This window comes from Ranitomeya variabilis, chromosome 3, assembly GCF_051348905.1.
Source record: "Ranitomeya variabilis isolate aRanVar5 chromosome 3, aRanVar5.hap1, whole genome shotgun sequence".
NCBI lineage: Eukaryota > Metazoa > Chordata > Amphibia > Anura > Dendrobatidae > Ranitomeya > Ranitomeya variabilis.
In genome coordinates this window covers 693,466,967-693,482,678 of record NC_135234.1, presented here as the reverse complement: position 1 = coordinate 693,482,678, position 15,712 = coordinate 693,466,967, and the positions used below count along the sequence as shown (strand labels likewise).

At 43.2% G+C, this 15,712-nt stretch overlaps 1 protein-coding gene across 5 annotated transcripts in view; it reads left to right on the top strand.

Annotated features, from left to right (window-relative positions):
• LOC143818531 (mitochondrial ornithine transporter 1-like) overlaps nt 1-11,284 on the top strand; it is a 64,549-nt gene extending 53,265 nt beyond the window's left edge. For all 5 annotated transcript variants that reach the window (XM_077299814.1, XM_077299812.1, XM_077299813.1 and 2 more), the window contains 5 exons: nt 3,341-3,599; nt 6,072-6,209; nt 6,280-6,452; nt 9,186-9,344; nt 10,961-11,284. In XM_077299814.1, the coding sequence (XP_077155929.1) occupies nt 3,341-3,599; nt 6,072-6,209; nt 6,280-6,452; nt 9,186-9,344; nt 10,961-11,085 (854 nt within the window). In that variant the 3' untranslated portion in view covers nt 11,086-11,284. The remainder of the gene's footprint in view (nt 1-3,340; nt 3,600-6,071; nt 6,210-6,279; nt 6,453-9,185; nt 9,345-10,960) is intronic.
• Nucleotides 11,285-15,712: the final 4,428 nt, after the last annotated feature.

Genomic DNA, 15,712 nt, shown 5'->3' with positions numbered 1-15,712 from the left:
GGTAGGATGGGCATTGATTTGTCGTTTTCGTCCGCTTTCCATCCCCAGACTAACGGACAAACGGAGCGAAATAATCAGACTCTGGAGGCTTATTTGAGGTGTTTTGTCTCTTCTGATCAGGATGATTGGGTGACCTTCTTGCCGTTGGCTGAATTTGCCCTTAATAATCGGGCTAGTTCCGCCACCTTGGTTTCGCCATTTTTCTGCAACTCTGGTTTCCATCCTCGTTTTTCCTCGGGACATGTGGAGCCTTCTGACTGTCCTGGGGTGGATTCTGTGGTGGATAGGTTGCAGCGGATCTGGAGTCATGTGGTGGACAACTTGAAGTTGTCACAGGAGAAGGCTCAGCGTTTTGCCAACCGCCGCCGCGGTGTGGGTCCCCGACTTCGCGTTGGGGATTTGGTATGGCTGTCTTCTCGATTTGTTCCTATGAAGGTCTCCTCTCCCAAATTTAAGCCTCGCTTCATTGGTCCTTACAAGATATTGGAAATCATTAATCCTGTATCCTTTCGCCTGGATCTTCCGGTGTCGTTTGCCATTCACAACGTATTTCATAGGTCCTTGTTGCGGCGGTACGTTGTGCCTGTGGTTCCTTCTGCTGAGCCTCCTGCTCCGGTGTTGGTTGAGGGCGAGTTGGAGTACATGGTGGAGAAGATCTTAGATTCTCGTCTCTCCAGGCGGAGGCTTCAGTACCTGGTCAAGTGGAAGGGCTATGGTCAGGAGGATAATTCCTGGGTGGTCGCCTCTGATGTGCATGCGGCCGATTTAGTTTGTGCCTTTCACGCCGCTCATCCTGATCGCCCTGGTGGTCTTGGTGAGGGTTCGGTGACCCCTCACTAAGGGGGGGGTACTGTTGTGAATTTACCTTTTGGCTCCCTCTAGTGGCTACTAGTGATTTGACTCTGGGTATGTCATTCATCCCTTGTATGCTCACCTGGGTCGTTAGGACAGGGGTGTTGCTATATAAGCTCCCTGGACCTTCAGTTCTATGCCTGGCAACGTTGATATCAGAGCTAATCTGTAGTGCTCTTGTCTACTGATCCTGGTTCCTGCTTGATTAAGCTAAGTCTGCTTTCTTGCTTTTTGCTATTTGTTTTTGTTTGCATTTTTGTCCAGCTTGTACATAATCTGTAACCTATCCTTGCTGGAAGCTCTAGGGAGGCTGGAGTTCTCCCCCCGGGCCGTTAGACGGTTCGGGGGTTCTTGAATCTCCAGTGTGGATTTTTGATAGGGTTTTTGTTGACCATATAAGTTATCTTACTACATTCTGCTATTAGTAAGTGGGCCTCTCTTTGCTAAACCTAGTTCATCTCTGTGTTTGTCATTTCCTCTTACCTCACCGTTATTATTTGTGGGGGGCTTGTATCCAACTTTTGGGGTCTTTTCTCTGGAGGCAAGAGAGGTCTTTGTTTTCCTCTTCTAGGGGTAGTTAGCTCTCCGGCTGGCGCGAGACATCTAGCGACCAATGTAGGCATGTTCCCCGGCTACTTCTAGTGTTGGCATTAGGAGTAGATATATGGTCAATCCAGTTACCACTGCCCTATGAGCTGGATTTTTGTACTTCGCAGACTTGCAGATATCTCTGAGACCCTCGCCATTGGGGTCATAACAGTTTGCCAGGCCAGTATTAAATGTTAAATGCATTGCAGAAGCGGGATTATAAGAAAGAAAATTCTGAGTTTTTTTTTTTTTCTCTCTCATTTTCTCATGTTATGACCCTCGCCATTGGGGTCATAACAGCGCGGGAGAAGTCTTGGAGTCGGGATTGGGAGGTACGGATTAGTGCAGAGGTTAGTCGAAAGCCATTTGCAGAGCGCAGAGGTCAGTTAGGCGGATAGACCGAAATGAGGGAGGAGATGTAAGGGGGTGCCGCACTTGAGAACAAGTACTTTGAATTGTATCCTGTAGGCAGCCAGTGTAACGACTGGCAAAGAGCGGACGCGTCCGAGTAACGATTAGCTAGATGGACAACCCTGGCTGCTGCATTAAGGATGGACTGGAGAGGGGAAAGTCGAGTAAGGGGGAGGCCAATTAATAGAGAATTGCAGTAGTCCAGGCGGGAGTGGATCAAGGCGACAGTGATGGTTTTTGTTGTTTCCATGGTGAGAAAAGGACGGATTCTAGAGATGTTCTTTAGGTGTAAGCGGCACAAGCGGGCAAGAGATTGTATATGGGATGTGAAGGAGAGATTGGAGTCAAACATAACACCCAGACAGCGCTCCTGCTGCCGGGGTGTTATTATGGTGCCACCTACGGAGAGGGAAATGTCAGATTTAGGGAGGTTAGTAGATGGCAGGAGCAGAAGAAGTTCAGTTTTGGAGAGGTTGAGTTTCAGATAGAGAGCGGACATGATGTCGGAGACTGCGGACAGACAGTCAGTGGTGTTCTGTAGTACAGCAGGAGTAAGGCCAGGGGATGACGTGTATAGTTGTGTGTCATCGGCATAAAGATGGTACTGAAAGCCAAATCTGCTGATGGTCTGTCCAATTGGGGCCGTGTAGAGGGAGAAGAGAAGGGGGCCAAGGACTGAGCCCTGAGGTATCCCAACAGTGAGAGGAAGAGGAGATGAAGTGGAACCAGAGAACAGAGCACTGAAAGAGCGGTCATAAAGATAGGAGGAGAACCAGGAGAGAGCAGTGTCCTTAATGCCTAGTGACTGGAGCCTAGAGAGTAGGAGAGGGTGGTCAACAGTGTCAAAAGCTGCAGAAAGATCAAGAAGAATGAGCAGAGAGTGGTCACCGTTACATTTTGCTGTCAGAAGGTCATTGGTCACCTTGATGGGTGCCGTTTCTGTCGAATGTAGGGGGCCGAAACCAGACTGTGAAGGGTCTAGGAGGGAATGAGTGGAGAGGTAACGGTTAAGACGGGAGTATGAGTGAAACTATGAGATATAAAGAACTCAACAGCTGCCGTTGCGTATCAATGTATAGATATGTCCAGTCAGGGCCAGACTGGCCATCTGGCAATTCTGTCAAATGCCAGAAGGGCCTGTCTGGTCGTGGGCTGCCTGGTCTGATACCTTGATGGCAGAATCAATGTTCTCAAGGCACCGATGCTTTTAAGAGCAGTGATGGAGCATGAAGTGGCCGACTTCGTCACTTACTCCAGCAGGCCACAGGTATCATTAGAAATATTGGCCATATAGTAAATCTTGCTTTCCTCCATCCAGGGTAATATTAGTAATATATCCGCTTCTGGTGCTCGGGGATGCGTACAGCATGGGCCTGTGTGACTTCAAATGCCAGGGATGAATTTCAGCCCCAGTCCGTACCTGTGTCCAATGTATAATTAATCACACGGATAATGTCAGGAAATTAATTTAGTTGTATACATATTTCAGGTGGCACGGCCTGTGTTCTGACCGGACAGCCGTTTGACACTGCCAAGGTGAAGATGCAGACGTTCCCTAATATGTACAGAGGCCTCATAGACTGCGCAGTGAAGACCTACAGACAGGTGGGGTTCAGGGGCTTCTACAAAGGGACCGGTCCAGCTCTTCTTGCAAACATATCAGAGAACTCTGTCCTTTTTATGAGCTATGGTTTCTGCCAGAGAGTTGTGAGGAGGATTGTTGGGTTGGAAAAGAATGCACCTCTCAGGTAAGGTTTTGGGCGCATCAGAGAACCAGTAATATTGGTTTAAGATGTCGGAGAAAGTCAGAAACCTAACGCAAAACTTTCAACCATCTTCTATTTCCTACTTTTTTGGCAGATTAAAGTGAACCTGTTCCTTAGAAAATGAGATGTTATAGAGCAAGAGGAGCTGAGAAGATTAATATACAGATTTGCATGGAAAGGCTTATAACAACTTTTTTTTCTCTTTGAAATTCTTGCTCATTTTGTATTTTTCAGTCATACACGCGGCACTAATCAGTGATTGACAGCTGTTTATCTCTGCACACTTACACTGGATTTACACAGCTGGACTTGTAGAAAGAGTGTTACAAGGAATGTTGACTTCCCGATAATTTGCAGTGTACAGAGGCTGCCAATCACCCAATGAATGAGAAAAACGCTCCATGGTTTGGTTAACAGATTTTTATGCTGACTTAAAAATCATCACTCTCGGCAGTACATGATCCTGTGCAAACAGGACGATGTGCTGCTGAGAACAATGGCATACTGTGTAAAGCTATGCTGGCCTCTTTCCCCAGGAATGACGACATACTCACAGCTCCACCGCCGTGGTGTCCTCATTCACGGCTTCCTTCTGCTCTGGTTCTGTGCACACCAAACTGGTCTCCCGGTGGCATGTCTAGTTCACGCACGCTCCCCGATTCTTAAAGGGACAGCGAGCGCATTTTGAAAATGTGCCCAGCCAATAGCTGGAAGGCATTAAGTATTTAAGGCATGCTCCCCTGTAGGGAGGTGCCTGAGCAACATTTTCCAGTTAGTTATATTATGTGCAACTAGTGAGGTGCCAGGTCCCTATATCCTGTGTTGTTTAAACCTTTTCCTATTTCCCAAGTAGTGTACCTGACCCTAAAGCTTCACCTCCAGTACCTGAACCCTGACACTGCTTCAGCGGTATTAGTGCCTGTAGCCGCACCCGCGGTATGTGAAGTCTAACACTGCTTCAAGCGGTACCTGTGCCTGAAGCCGCACTCACAGTATATGAACCCTGTCACTTCTCCTGGCGGCACCTGTGCCTGAAACTGCACCCCCGGTACGTGAAGCCTAACACTGCTCCAGGTGGTAACTGTGCCTGAAGCCGCAACCGAGGTAAGTGAAGCCTGCTACTGCTCCCGGCGGGACCTGTGCCTGAAACCACAACCACGGTAGGTGAACCCTTTGACTGCTCCAGGAGGTAACTGTGCCTGAAACCACAACAACGGTACGTGAACCCTGATAACGCTCTTATGGTTCCTGAACCTGAAGAAGTTCCTGTAGCATCTGTACCTGTAACCGTTCTGACGGTACTTGAACCGGCACCAGTGTCTTCCTTATTAGTGTTCTTGAGTCTGTACAGTTGGAGCTTGTTCCAATTTCAGAATTCCGTCCTACCTATCGATCCCGAAACCAGTCCTGTCAGTGGATCCTAGTCTGTGTCTGCTCTGCATTGTGACCCAGAACCAGTGCTGTCTGAACAGCGTCCAAATCCGGTTCTGTCAGTGACTGTGAGTTTGTGACCGTCCTGCCCGATGACCCAGAACCTGTGCTGTCTGTACAATGTCTGAATCCTGTCCTGCCAATGACTGAAATTGTGAACCTGACCCCTTGGGTCAGCAGCTGCGGTACCAGGAACTGACTAGAAGTGGTGCCTGGCGGCTACCTGCAGCTCATTTATGACTCTACTATCAGGAGCTCCAGTGAAGACCAGTTAGCCACTTAGCTAAGCCCCTCCTAGGTAAGCCTGGCCCCATGGCACAGTGGGTCCACGAACCACATACGCCATGTGCAAGCGTAACATCCTACGTGCACAGAACAATCTATTACTGATCATTCTATGTGTATGAACCTGTATAAATTAAATGCTGTGCATTAAATGCCACGAGCTAGTGGTGTTAATTCGCCCTCATACAGAGAACGCTGTTAATTCTTGACCACATAATATAGAGAAAATCCAGCTAACTCACTACCAGATGCACAGATCACCCGGTCTTGGTGCAGCAATGAGGAAAAATGAAAAGATTCCAGCTCCTACGATCCAATGTATTAAAAATTGTTTTTTCTTGAATAATCCACGGACAACAAGCAAGACACAAGTGCAGAAATGCAACCCGTTTTGGATCACTTATGATCTGGGAGCTGGAATTTCTTCATTTTACCCAAGTCCCTGATCAGGATCACCCACTTGACTAAAAAACACGGAATAAGCAGGAATTTCAATTAATAAAATATCATGAAAAAAAAGTTATATACCAATTTGCTGAGCTCCTTTTACTCTATAGCATGCTGTTTAAAGATGACTCTGCATTTTTATCGTAACATTAAAGGATTTTTAAATGTACGCTTAACAATTTTCAGATTTTTATGACAATTTTAATTTAAGAATTAATAATAAATAATCGTTTTCTTCAGTATTTGCCTCTTACACAATGTAATGTAATGTGACCTTTTTCGATGTTTTAGTGACCTGCACAATGCAACCGCAGGCTCATTTGCAGCAGCATTTGCTTCATTGGCCCTTTGTCCCACAGAGCTGGTGAAGTGTCGTCTTCAGGCCATGCATGAAATGCAGCTCTCTGGAAAGGTGATAGAAGGACAAAAGTGAGTTGGGATCTACCTGAAACTCTTAGAGATCTACCCATACTTTATAATACTCATCCTTTCTTCATAGTACAGTGTGGGCAGTGGTCAAGAATATCCTGCGCACAGATGGTCCAATGGGTTTCTATCATGGACTCTCCAGCACTCTTCTCAGAGAAGTTCCAGGTTACTTCTTCTTCTTTGGGGGCTATGAATTAGGTCGTTCATTTTTTACAAGATCTGGAACATCTAAAGACCAGTTAGGTATGAAAATGATTATTAATACTTTTTATTTAAAAAGTGCAGTGTACTTTGACAATGGTCCCTCGTTCAAGATGTTGATTTTAGTTAGCCTTAGGCCTCACTCAGACGTCCATTTATCATGGATCAAGTAAAAACGAACAATGTGACTGTCAAGTTCGGGTCTGGAGACCCCCGGCCAGTTGGTGAATCACGACCTGGACTTGGTCTGTGATACACAGATGTCTGAATGAGGCCTCAATGAACCAAAAAGATTGACTTTTCACTGGAGGACATGACACATCTCTGTATTACTTGGACACACCATTGATTTTAATGTACAGAAGAATAAATGCTGCGTTTTTTTTCAACTGCATTTTTTTCCATTGCTTTTGACAGGTGTAATTTCATGAAGATCATGCTATGTGTTTAAAGGGAACCTGTCACCCCCAAAATTGAAGGTGAGCTAAGACCACCAGCATCAGGGGCTTATCTACAGCATTCTATAATGCCGTAGATAAGCCCCCGATGTATCCTGAAAGATAAGAAATAAAGGTAACATTATACTAACCCAGGGGCGGTCCTGGTCCAGTTCTGGTCCGATGGGCGTCGCGGTCCGGTCCGGGGCCTCCCATCTTCTTACGATGACGTCCTCTTCTTGTATTCACGCTGCGCAGGCGTACTTTGTCTGACCTGTTGAGGAAAGGTCAGAGAGGCCCAGCGCCTGCGCACTGCAGTACTTTGCTCTGCCCTCAACAGGACAGACAAAGTACGCCTGCGCAGGACCCGCAGCGTGAATACAAGAAGAGGACATCATTGTAAGAAGATGGGAGGCCCCGGACCGGACCGCGACGCCCATCGGACCGGACCGCAGTGGAACCGCCCCTGGGTGAGTATAATCTAACCTCTTTTTCTCATCTTTCAGGATACATTGGGGACTTATCAACAGCATTACAGAATGCTGTAGATAAGCCCCTGATGCTGGTGGGCTTAGCTCACCTTCGATTTTGGGGGTAACAGGTTCCCTTTAAAAGCGTTACAGATCTATCATTTTTTATGCATTTTCTCCATAGACTAGCACGTTTCTTAATATCGAAGAAAAAAAAATCTAAAAAACATTAAAAAGAACATGAGAACACATTGCTATTGCATATTTTGGTGCAGATAAAAACACAGCCTTTCCGTTATGTGGGAACATGGCCTAAAGCTTAATTTCTTCTGTGCTTATGCTACAAAGTAATTGAACACTTAGGCCACATGCGCACGTTGAGTATTTGGTCAGATTTTAGACTTGTCAGTTTTTGGAGTGCAGCAATCAGTGGAAAAGTATAATAGAGACGTCACCACTTCTGTATTTTTCATCCACTCCTGGTTCCTGGTTTTGGCTTGCAAAAAATGAGGTAAAAACTCACCAAATACTCAATGTGTGCACGTGGCCTAGGAGACTGATTCATCAAGACTAGCTTTTTATACACCAGTCATGATCCTGGGTGCACTTCAATGAGATAGTAAATTATTACATTTCGCACATCTTTCAGGCGCCATGAGACACTGGAAGAACTTTACTCCACTCATTGACTGTGGTGCATTTCTGTTGTAATATATTACACTTCTGTGGCATAAATTACCAGTATGATGCATTTGATGGGTCATGCTCAGTGATGCCCTTTCCCTATAAAGTTTACCCATTTTTCAAAAATTTGGCTGAGCTGGTACAAATATTTGTGTAACTACATTTGAATCAGTTTTATACTAGATTTCTGCCACAAACTTGGTGATGAATCAGCCTCTTACTGCAACATTACCTACGGATTACAGATGATTATTTTTTAATTTCTCCCCTCCGTTGTGGAGATATTACGGTAGCATGTAAAGTTTAGGTTATAATTTATGATAAGCCCAATGGGGTGTTACCAGAGATTTTTCTCTGGGCGCAATGTACTTCTTCTCCTGTATAAGGTTGACCAATCATAGGCAGGCAGTGTCGTGCAAGGGAGAAAAGGACACACCCCACAATAGCTTATAGCACATTTCTCAGTGTGAGTGTAATGACAGATAGTCTGTTTTCTTTTTACTGGACTGAGCTGAGTGTGATTACAAAGTGAGAACAGAGATACCTGTGATTAGTAACACTTCTTTAGCTTTCACCCCTCAGCAGCCACTGTGGGGGAAGCGGAGTACAGCAGAGCTGAGCTATGTCTCATTACAGACATTTCTCGTAGTTCTCCTCTCACAATGTTTTCAACTCTGCTGTACTATCATCTGCGGTGAGATGACAGAAGTGTTAGCAATCACACTCATCTCTGCATTGCTCCCAGCACTTGTCATCACACACAACTCTGCAGTTTGATCAGTGAGGAGGGCGGACTGCCTATCATTACATGTCTCACTCTGAGAAATCTGCTCTAAGCTATTGTGGCACATGTTCTTCTTTCCCCAGTATGTTTCTGCCTGCTTATGATTGGTCATTATTATGCAGGGGAAGAAGTACACATCTTCTAAAAAAAATTGTGGTAACACCCCAATGGGCTTATCATAAATCATAGCCTAAACTTTACAAGCTAATTTCTCCAAAATGGAAAGAAGAAATTAAAAAAATAAAAACTGTTTTATTCAGCTCTTCAGCCACAAGCCCATGGTGTGGACAGTTTAACAGGCTCAAACTGGTGAAATGTCCTCTTCAAAAGCATGAACCAAAACAATGACTAAAATATCAGTATATTTACATTCATGGAACCGTTATGGACTTTCCTCCAGGAATAGTGCCATTGATGGTTAGTGGAGGATTCGGAGGGATCTCATTGTGGCTGGTTGTCTTCCCAGTGGATTGTGTTAAATCTCGGATCCAAGTCCTCTCCATGACAGGAAAACAATCAGGATTCATAAGGACATTTTTAAATATTTTAAGAAATGAAGGTAAGCTTCAATACATTTTAAGGTAAACCTGTTCCCTTTAAACAGGGTTGTTCCCTGCTGAATTTTTTCTTTTAAATATCCCATAATGCTTAAAAATTAAAAAAAGTGAGTTGCTGCTGCATGACGTGATTGGCCGCAGCAGTAACTCATCCATACAGAATGTGCATAGACCAGATCTGTAGATCCTGTTGTTCTGGTCATGCGGAAATGTTTACTGAGGGTAAAGAAGCAAAAGAGAGGAAAAACAGGCCAAGTCAAATACGACTCAAATTACAATGCATAAAATATAGGCTAGGGTTACACTGCGACATTTCTCTACCAAGATCGCAGTCTCTCATTGCGACATCACATATCTCATGTTAAAGAGAGCTGAACCTTGATTTTTTTTTTTCCTAAGTGGGTGCACCCCACAGCCACACAGACTGTACTGTATACTATTTTGTGTTTCCCATTGTGCCAGAAGGGCCGTGTATATTTTTCCTAATGTTGCACTGGTTTATGCAGCACGTTTTTTAATAAACCAGGGGAAAATTTTAATGAAAAGTGTTCCTGTGACTACCTCTTTGAGCAACTGACTGATCTACCACAGTGGATAAAACATCATTGTTCTCAGCAACACATGTCCCATTTACACAGGGCGGTGTGCTGCCTACAAGATGTTTTTAAATCAGACATAAATATTATTTCATTCAGCATATTAGCATTTTGCTTGTTTGTCGGTTCATTGGCAGCCTGTTTAGACAGGTCGATTATTGGGAAACGAGCCTTAGTAGGAACGTTTTCGTTCCTGATTATCAGCCAGTGTAAATACACCCTTAGATCTGGAAATCATCATATATGTAATAGAAAAGAATAAACTATTAGAGAACGTTGCCATTACATAGATCCTACTTTTTGTATCTTTAAGTCTCATGCTCCTCTATGTCTCCGCGATTACAGACTACACACACTCTGAAGGCTGATACTGCAGTTAATCCCTATTGAAAATTGCCTTATAAGATTGTACATCTGCACTGTTATTAGGAACAGAAGGTACACCATGATACAGCAAGGTACTATTGTGTCTTAAGGCTGTGATCACGGGCTGTAACGGCATTGTAGGTTTATGGTGTATTTTTTTGTTGTGGTTTTACAAATCGACTGAGACTCTGCTGCGATTTTGGAAACCTGAAGTAGCAAAGTATAAGCTATCAGCAGAGGTGCTGACACTTGAAATAGTAATTGTGTTAAAAAATAACTACAGAATGAATGGTCAGATTAAGGACTTGGAAACTAAAACATGCCAACCCCAACATCTGCTATTTTAGGATCCTGTAGTGATTGTGTCACTCCATCGCCCTCAACATAGGAATCAATGAGTACTTATGGTAGATATGAATTTCTTAATAAACAGAAAATGAAAATTGCACATTTTTAACCCTTGTTCTCTGATTTGGCCAATAGAATGTTCTGAAAATCTTTGAGATGTGGTGAACCTAAAATGAGATGGGCCTAGTCTAAGCCCCGATGCAAAATCTGTTACTACATGGTTTATAACACGCGTCTTCTTATTTGGAAGGGGGACCGTTGGACTCCTCAGCCACCAGACTCTAAGAGACCACTTGTTTGTTTTACAGGTATCCTGGCTTTATACTCTGGCCTAAAGCCGACGTTGATCAGAGCTTTCCCCGCCAATGGGGCACTATTTGTGGCCTATGAATACAGCAGGAAGTTTATGATGCAGCAGTTTGAGGAGTTGTGAATATTATAACGCCATAAAGGGACACCTTCACTGTTCCTTTTTCCCATCCACATTCCGGGTGCCATGAACTCTACCGTCATTACTGTCGCGCAAATTGCCATGTGAATTTTAGATACTATTCTTCTGTATTGCAAATACTTCTTGTATGAACAGATATTTGATGGTTTTATAATAAACATTTCGATTGATATTTCTTTTAAACTGACAGAATTGTGCGTTCCATTTGTTAAATCTATTACCCCTTTTATGACAAGTCCAATTTTAATTTTTATTATTTAATTTTTTATTACCTATCCGTACTCAAATAGCAATCATTTTTTTCACCATCGGCATAGTCATACGAGGGCTCCAGTTTTGCGGGATGAGTTGTGGTTTTGAATTACACCACTCATTTCAATCTATAATGTACAAAAATATAGGAAGATTTTAGTTTAAAATGGGGTGAAATGGTAAAAAAACCCCTAAATTCTGTTATTGCTTTTAAGGTTTCATATCAATGGCAAAAAACTTGAGTAGTTTTTTTAGATTTTTTAATACTTAAAAATAAACTTGCTTTGTGCTGCCGTTTTCTGAGACCTGAAACTTTCTACACTTTCCGTTGATGTAAGTGCATGAGGGCTTATTTTTGTCGAACTGTCATTTTTATTAGGACCATTTTAAAGTATCTGCAATGTTTTGATCACTTTTTATTGCTTTTTAATGCAAATCTAAAGTTTTGATTATGTCTTCTTCATGGCATTTACCGTATGGGTCAATTTATTTTATATTTTCATAGATCAGACTTTTATAAACGCAGTGATGTCAGGTATGTTTCATGGTTAGAAAGTTGAAGGTAGACTTAAGTCCATCGAGTTCAACCTATAGCCTAACATGTTGATCCAGAGGAAGGCAAAAACCCCACGCGGCAGATGCTAATAGCTAGGGGGAAATATTCCATCCCAACTCCATACGACAATCGGCCTAGTTCCCTGGATCTACGCCACATCACATAATCTAATGCCCATAAACTGTAATATTATATTTTTCAAGAAAGGTATAAAGGCCCTTTTTGAATTTTAGTAGTAAATCAACCATTACAACATCATACGGCAGAGAGCTCCATAGTCTCACTGCTCTTACAGTAAAGAATCCGCGTCTGTTATTATGATTAAACCTTCTTTCCTCTAGATGTAGAGGACGCCCCCTTGTCCCTATCGCAGGCCTAAAGGTACCTTCACACGAAGCGACGCTGCAGCGATAGCGACAACGATGCCGATCGCTGCAGCGTCGCTGTTTGGTCGCTGGAGAGCTGTCACACAGACCGCTCTCCAGCGACCAATGATGCCGAGGTCCCCGGGTAACCAGGGTAAACATCGGGTTGCTAAGCGCAGGGCCGCGCTTAGTAACCCGATGTTTACCCTGGTTACCAGCGTAAAAGTAAAAATAACAAACAGTACATGCTCACCTGCGCGTCCCCCGGCGTCCGCTTCCTGTACTGTGTGAGCGCTGGCCCTAACAGCAGAGCGGTGACGTCACCGCTGTGCTTTTACTTTCACTTTAGGGCCGGCGCTCAGTCAGAGCAGGAAGCGGACGGCAGGGGACGCGCAGGTGAGTATGTACTGTTTGTTTTTTTTACTTTTACGCTGGTAACCAGGGTAAACATCGGGTTACTAAGCGCGGCCCTGCGCTTAGTAACCCAATATTTACCCTGGTTACCAGCGTAAAACATCGTTGGTATCGTTGCTTTTGGTGTCAAACCTGACGATACACGGCGATCTGACGACCAAATAAAGTTCTGAACTTTATTCAACGACCAGCGATATCACAGCAGGATCCTGATCGCTGCTGCGTGTCAAACTAAACGATATCGCTAGCCAGGACGCTACAACGTCACGGATCGTTGTCGTTCTCGTTGTAAAGTCGTTTCGTGTGAAGGTACCTTAAGTGTAAAAAGATCATTAAAAAGATCTCTGTGCTGTCCCCTTATGTATTCGTAGATTGAAATAAGATTGCCCCTAGGCCTCCGTTTTTCCAAACTGAATAGTCCCAAGTTTAATAACCTGTCTTGATATTGCAGTTAACCATTCCCTTAACAACCTTGGTTTATTTTCTCTGCACCCGCTCTAGTTCAACTATATCCTTCTTATACACTGTAGACCAAAATTCTACGCAGTATTCTAAGTGTGGTCGCACTAGTGACTTATATAGAGGCAAAGCTATGTTCTGGTCTTGAGCATCTATGCCTCTTTTAATTTATCCCATTATAGCCTTGGCATAAGCTACCTGACACTGAGTACTAAAGTGGAATTTGCTGTCCACCCATAAGCCCAAGTCTTTATCAGTGACAGCGTTACCCAGTACATAATTATACATTTTATTTCCTCTGCCCAAATGCATAACCTTACATTTATCTACATTAGATTTCAATTGCCATTTCTCAGTCCAAACCTCCAGTTTACATAAATCCTTCTGTAATATTCAATTACTCTGTATTGATTACCCTGCAGAGTTTAGTATCTGTAAATATTGTAATTCTACTCTGTATGCCCTCTACAGGGTCATTAATAAATATGTTAAAAATAAGAGGGTCCAATACTGACCCCTGTGGTACCCCACTGCTAACCGTGACCCTTTCTGAGTGTCTTCCATTAATAACCACTCTTTCTTTCCTATCCATCCCTGAGGCAGTTGTTAACACGGTTACACATATTTTCCACTAGGCCCATTTTTCTCATTTTATATACCAGCCTTTTGTGTGGAACCGTGTCAAACAACCTTGAAAAATCCAGATAGACAATAGGCACTCCTCACTCATTATGTCCTCATGGAAGCTGATCAGAGTGGTTTGACAGCACCGATGACTCATAAACCCATGTTGATGCTGGGTCATAAGGTTATTCTTTTTGAGATATTCCAGGATAGCATCTCTCAGGAAACCCTCAATGATTTTAAGCACAGTAGAGGTTAAACTTACCGGCCTATAATTTCCAGGTTCAGATTTTGTCCCACTTTTGAATATTGCCACCACATCCCGTGGTACAGACCCTGTTATTATTGAATCTGTGAATATTAAAAATAACGGTCTGTCTCTCACTGTACTTAATTCCTTCAGTTCTCGGGGTTGTATGCCATCCAGGCTCGGGGATTTGTCTACTTTATTGATTTTGCGGCGGCGCCGTACTTCGTCCTGAGATAAGCAGGGTAGTGGAGAATTTCCAGTATCCCTGATCATGTCCTCTGTCATGGGATTTTCTTGTATGAATACTGAAGAGAGAAAGGATTTTTATCATTCTGACCTTTTCTTCATCCTCTTCCACCAATGTTTTTATTATTATTATAATATTATTTCTTTATGTTTGTAGTGCTAGAAGGGTTAACATTCCAACTTTTTTTTGTTTTTACCTTTTTAAAAACTTTTTTTTAACCTCTTTGCAACCACATAACGTAAAGAAATGTCACATGGTCACAGAAGAAGTGTGGCGCTGACTCAGCCCGCACTATAGAGTGAAATTTATAAGATGGCAGCGACGGGCCTTTATTAGGCAAACCATCTGCACCCTGTGCATGTATTGCAGGGAAGGGATGGCTATGAACAGCCATGAACAGTTGGAACAGACTCCCACCTCTGGTTTGCAACACTTAATTGCCGCAGTCAGTAGCAGGTTTTGCTTTAATTAGCGTTTGTTTTCCATATGCTACAGGGTACGAACACACAGAACTGATCTTGTGTCGACTGTGCTGCAACATAAATTTACATAGATACACTTTTGTGAAATCCAATCCATCCAACTTCTTAAAAGGTTGTCTAGGATTGGCGTTCAAGTCTGCAGTCACTCTATGTGACGACAGACTTGTGAATCCTCATAGAGCGCACTGGGCACGCTGTCAGGATTCTCTGGTGCTGACACTGGGAGCTTCACTTGTATTGAGCGAGGCCACACACAACTAATAGCAATGTGGCCAGCAGTATGCAAATTGCATGATAACAGTCACCTGCCCACCCACTTCCAGCATCGGCACTGGAGAATCTTGACAGTGTGCACTGTGCGTTTTTTTTCCCTTGCATATTTCAAACTGCGGTGCATTTTTTTTTTTCAAATCTGCAGCATCCATTATTTCAGTGTTTTTCACCCTTTCAAATGAATGAAGTAAAACCACATAAAAAAGTATGGAGTTTTTCCTGGTAACACTCTGTTTTTTTGCTGCAGAAAAATATGCTACACATTCTCATGTGCTCATAGTCATACTGTCATGTTAAGTTCCATTACCTTTAGGCCATGTGCACACGTTCAGTATTTTTCGTGTTTTTTTCGCGTTTTTTCGCTATGCTACCATATCTTATCTGAAGACGACTAAGGAAAGTAAACAGAATGCAAGGAAACTTGTTTTCAGAGGACATTGTGAACTGATTATATTGTCTCCTAAGCAAGAGATAGATTTCTTCTGGGAGAATGCTGATCTAGGACATTTTCACAAACAAAGTCTAAAGTCCAATTTTGTGACATGATCAAAAGTTCATTTTGTGATGTTTTCAGCTTTCTCTCTGTCCTCACTTATACATAGTAAAAGCTAAAAACAGGTATTGTAAGCATTTCTCGTGCAATAATCAGCTATGTTCACACTTTCTATCAGGAGTCCTGTGTCCTGT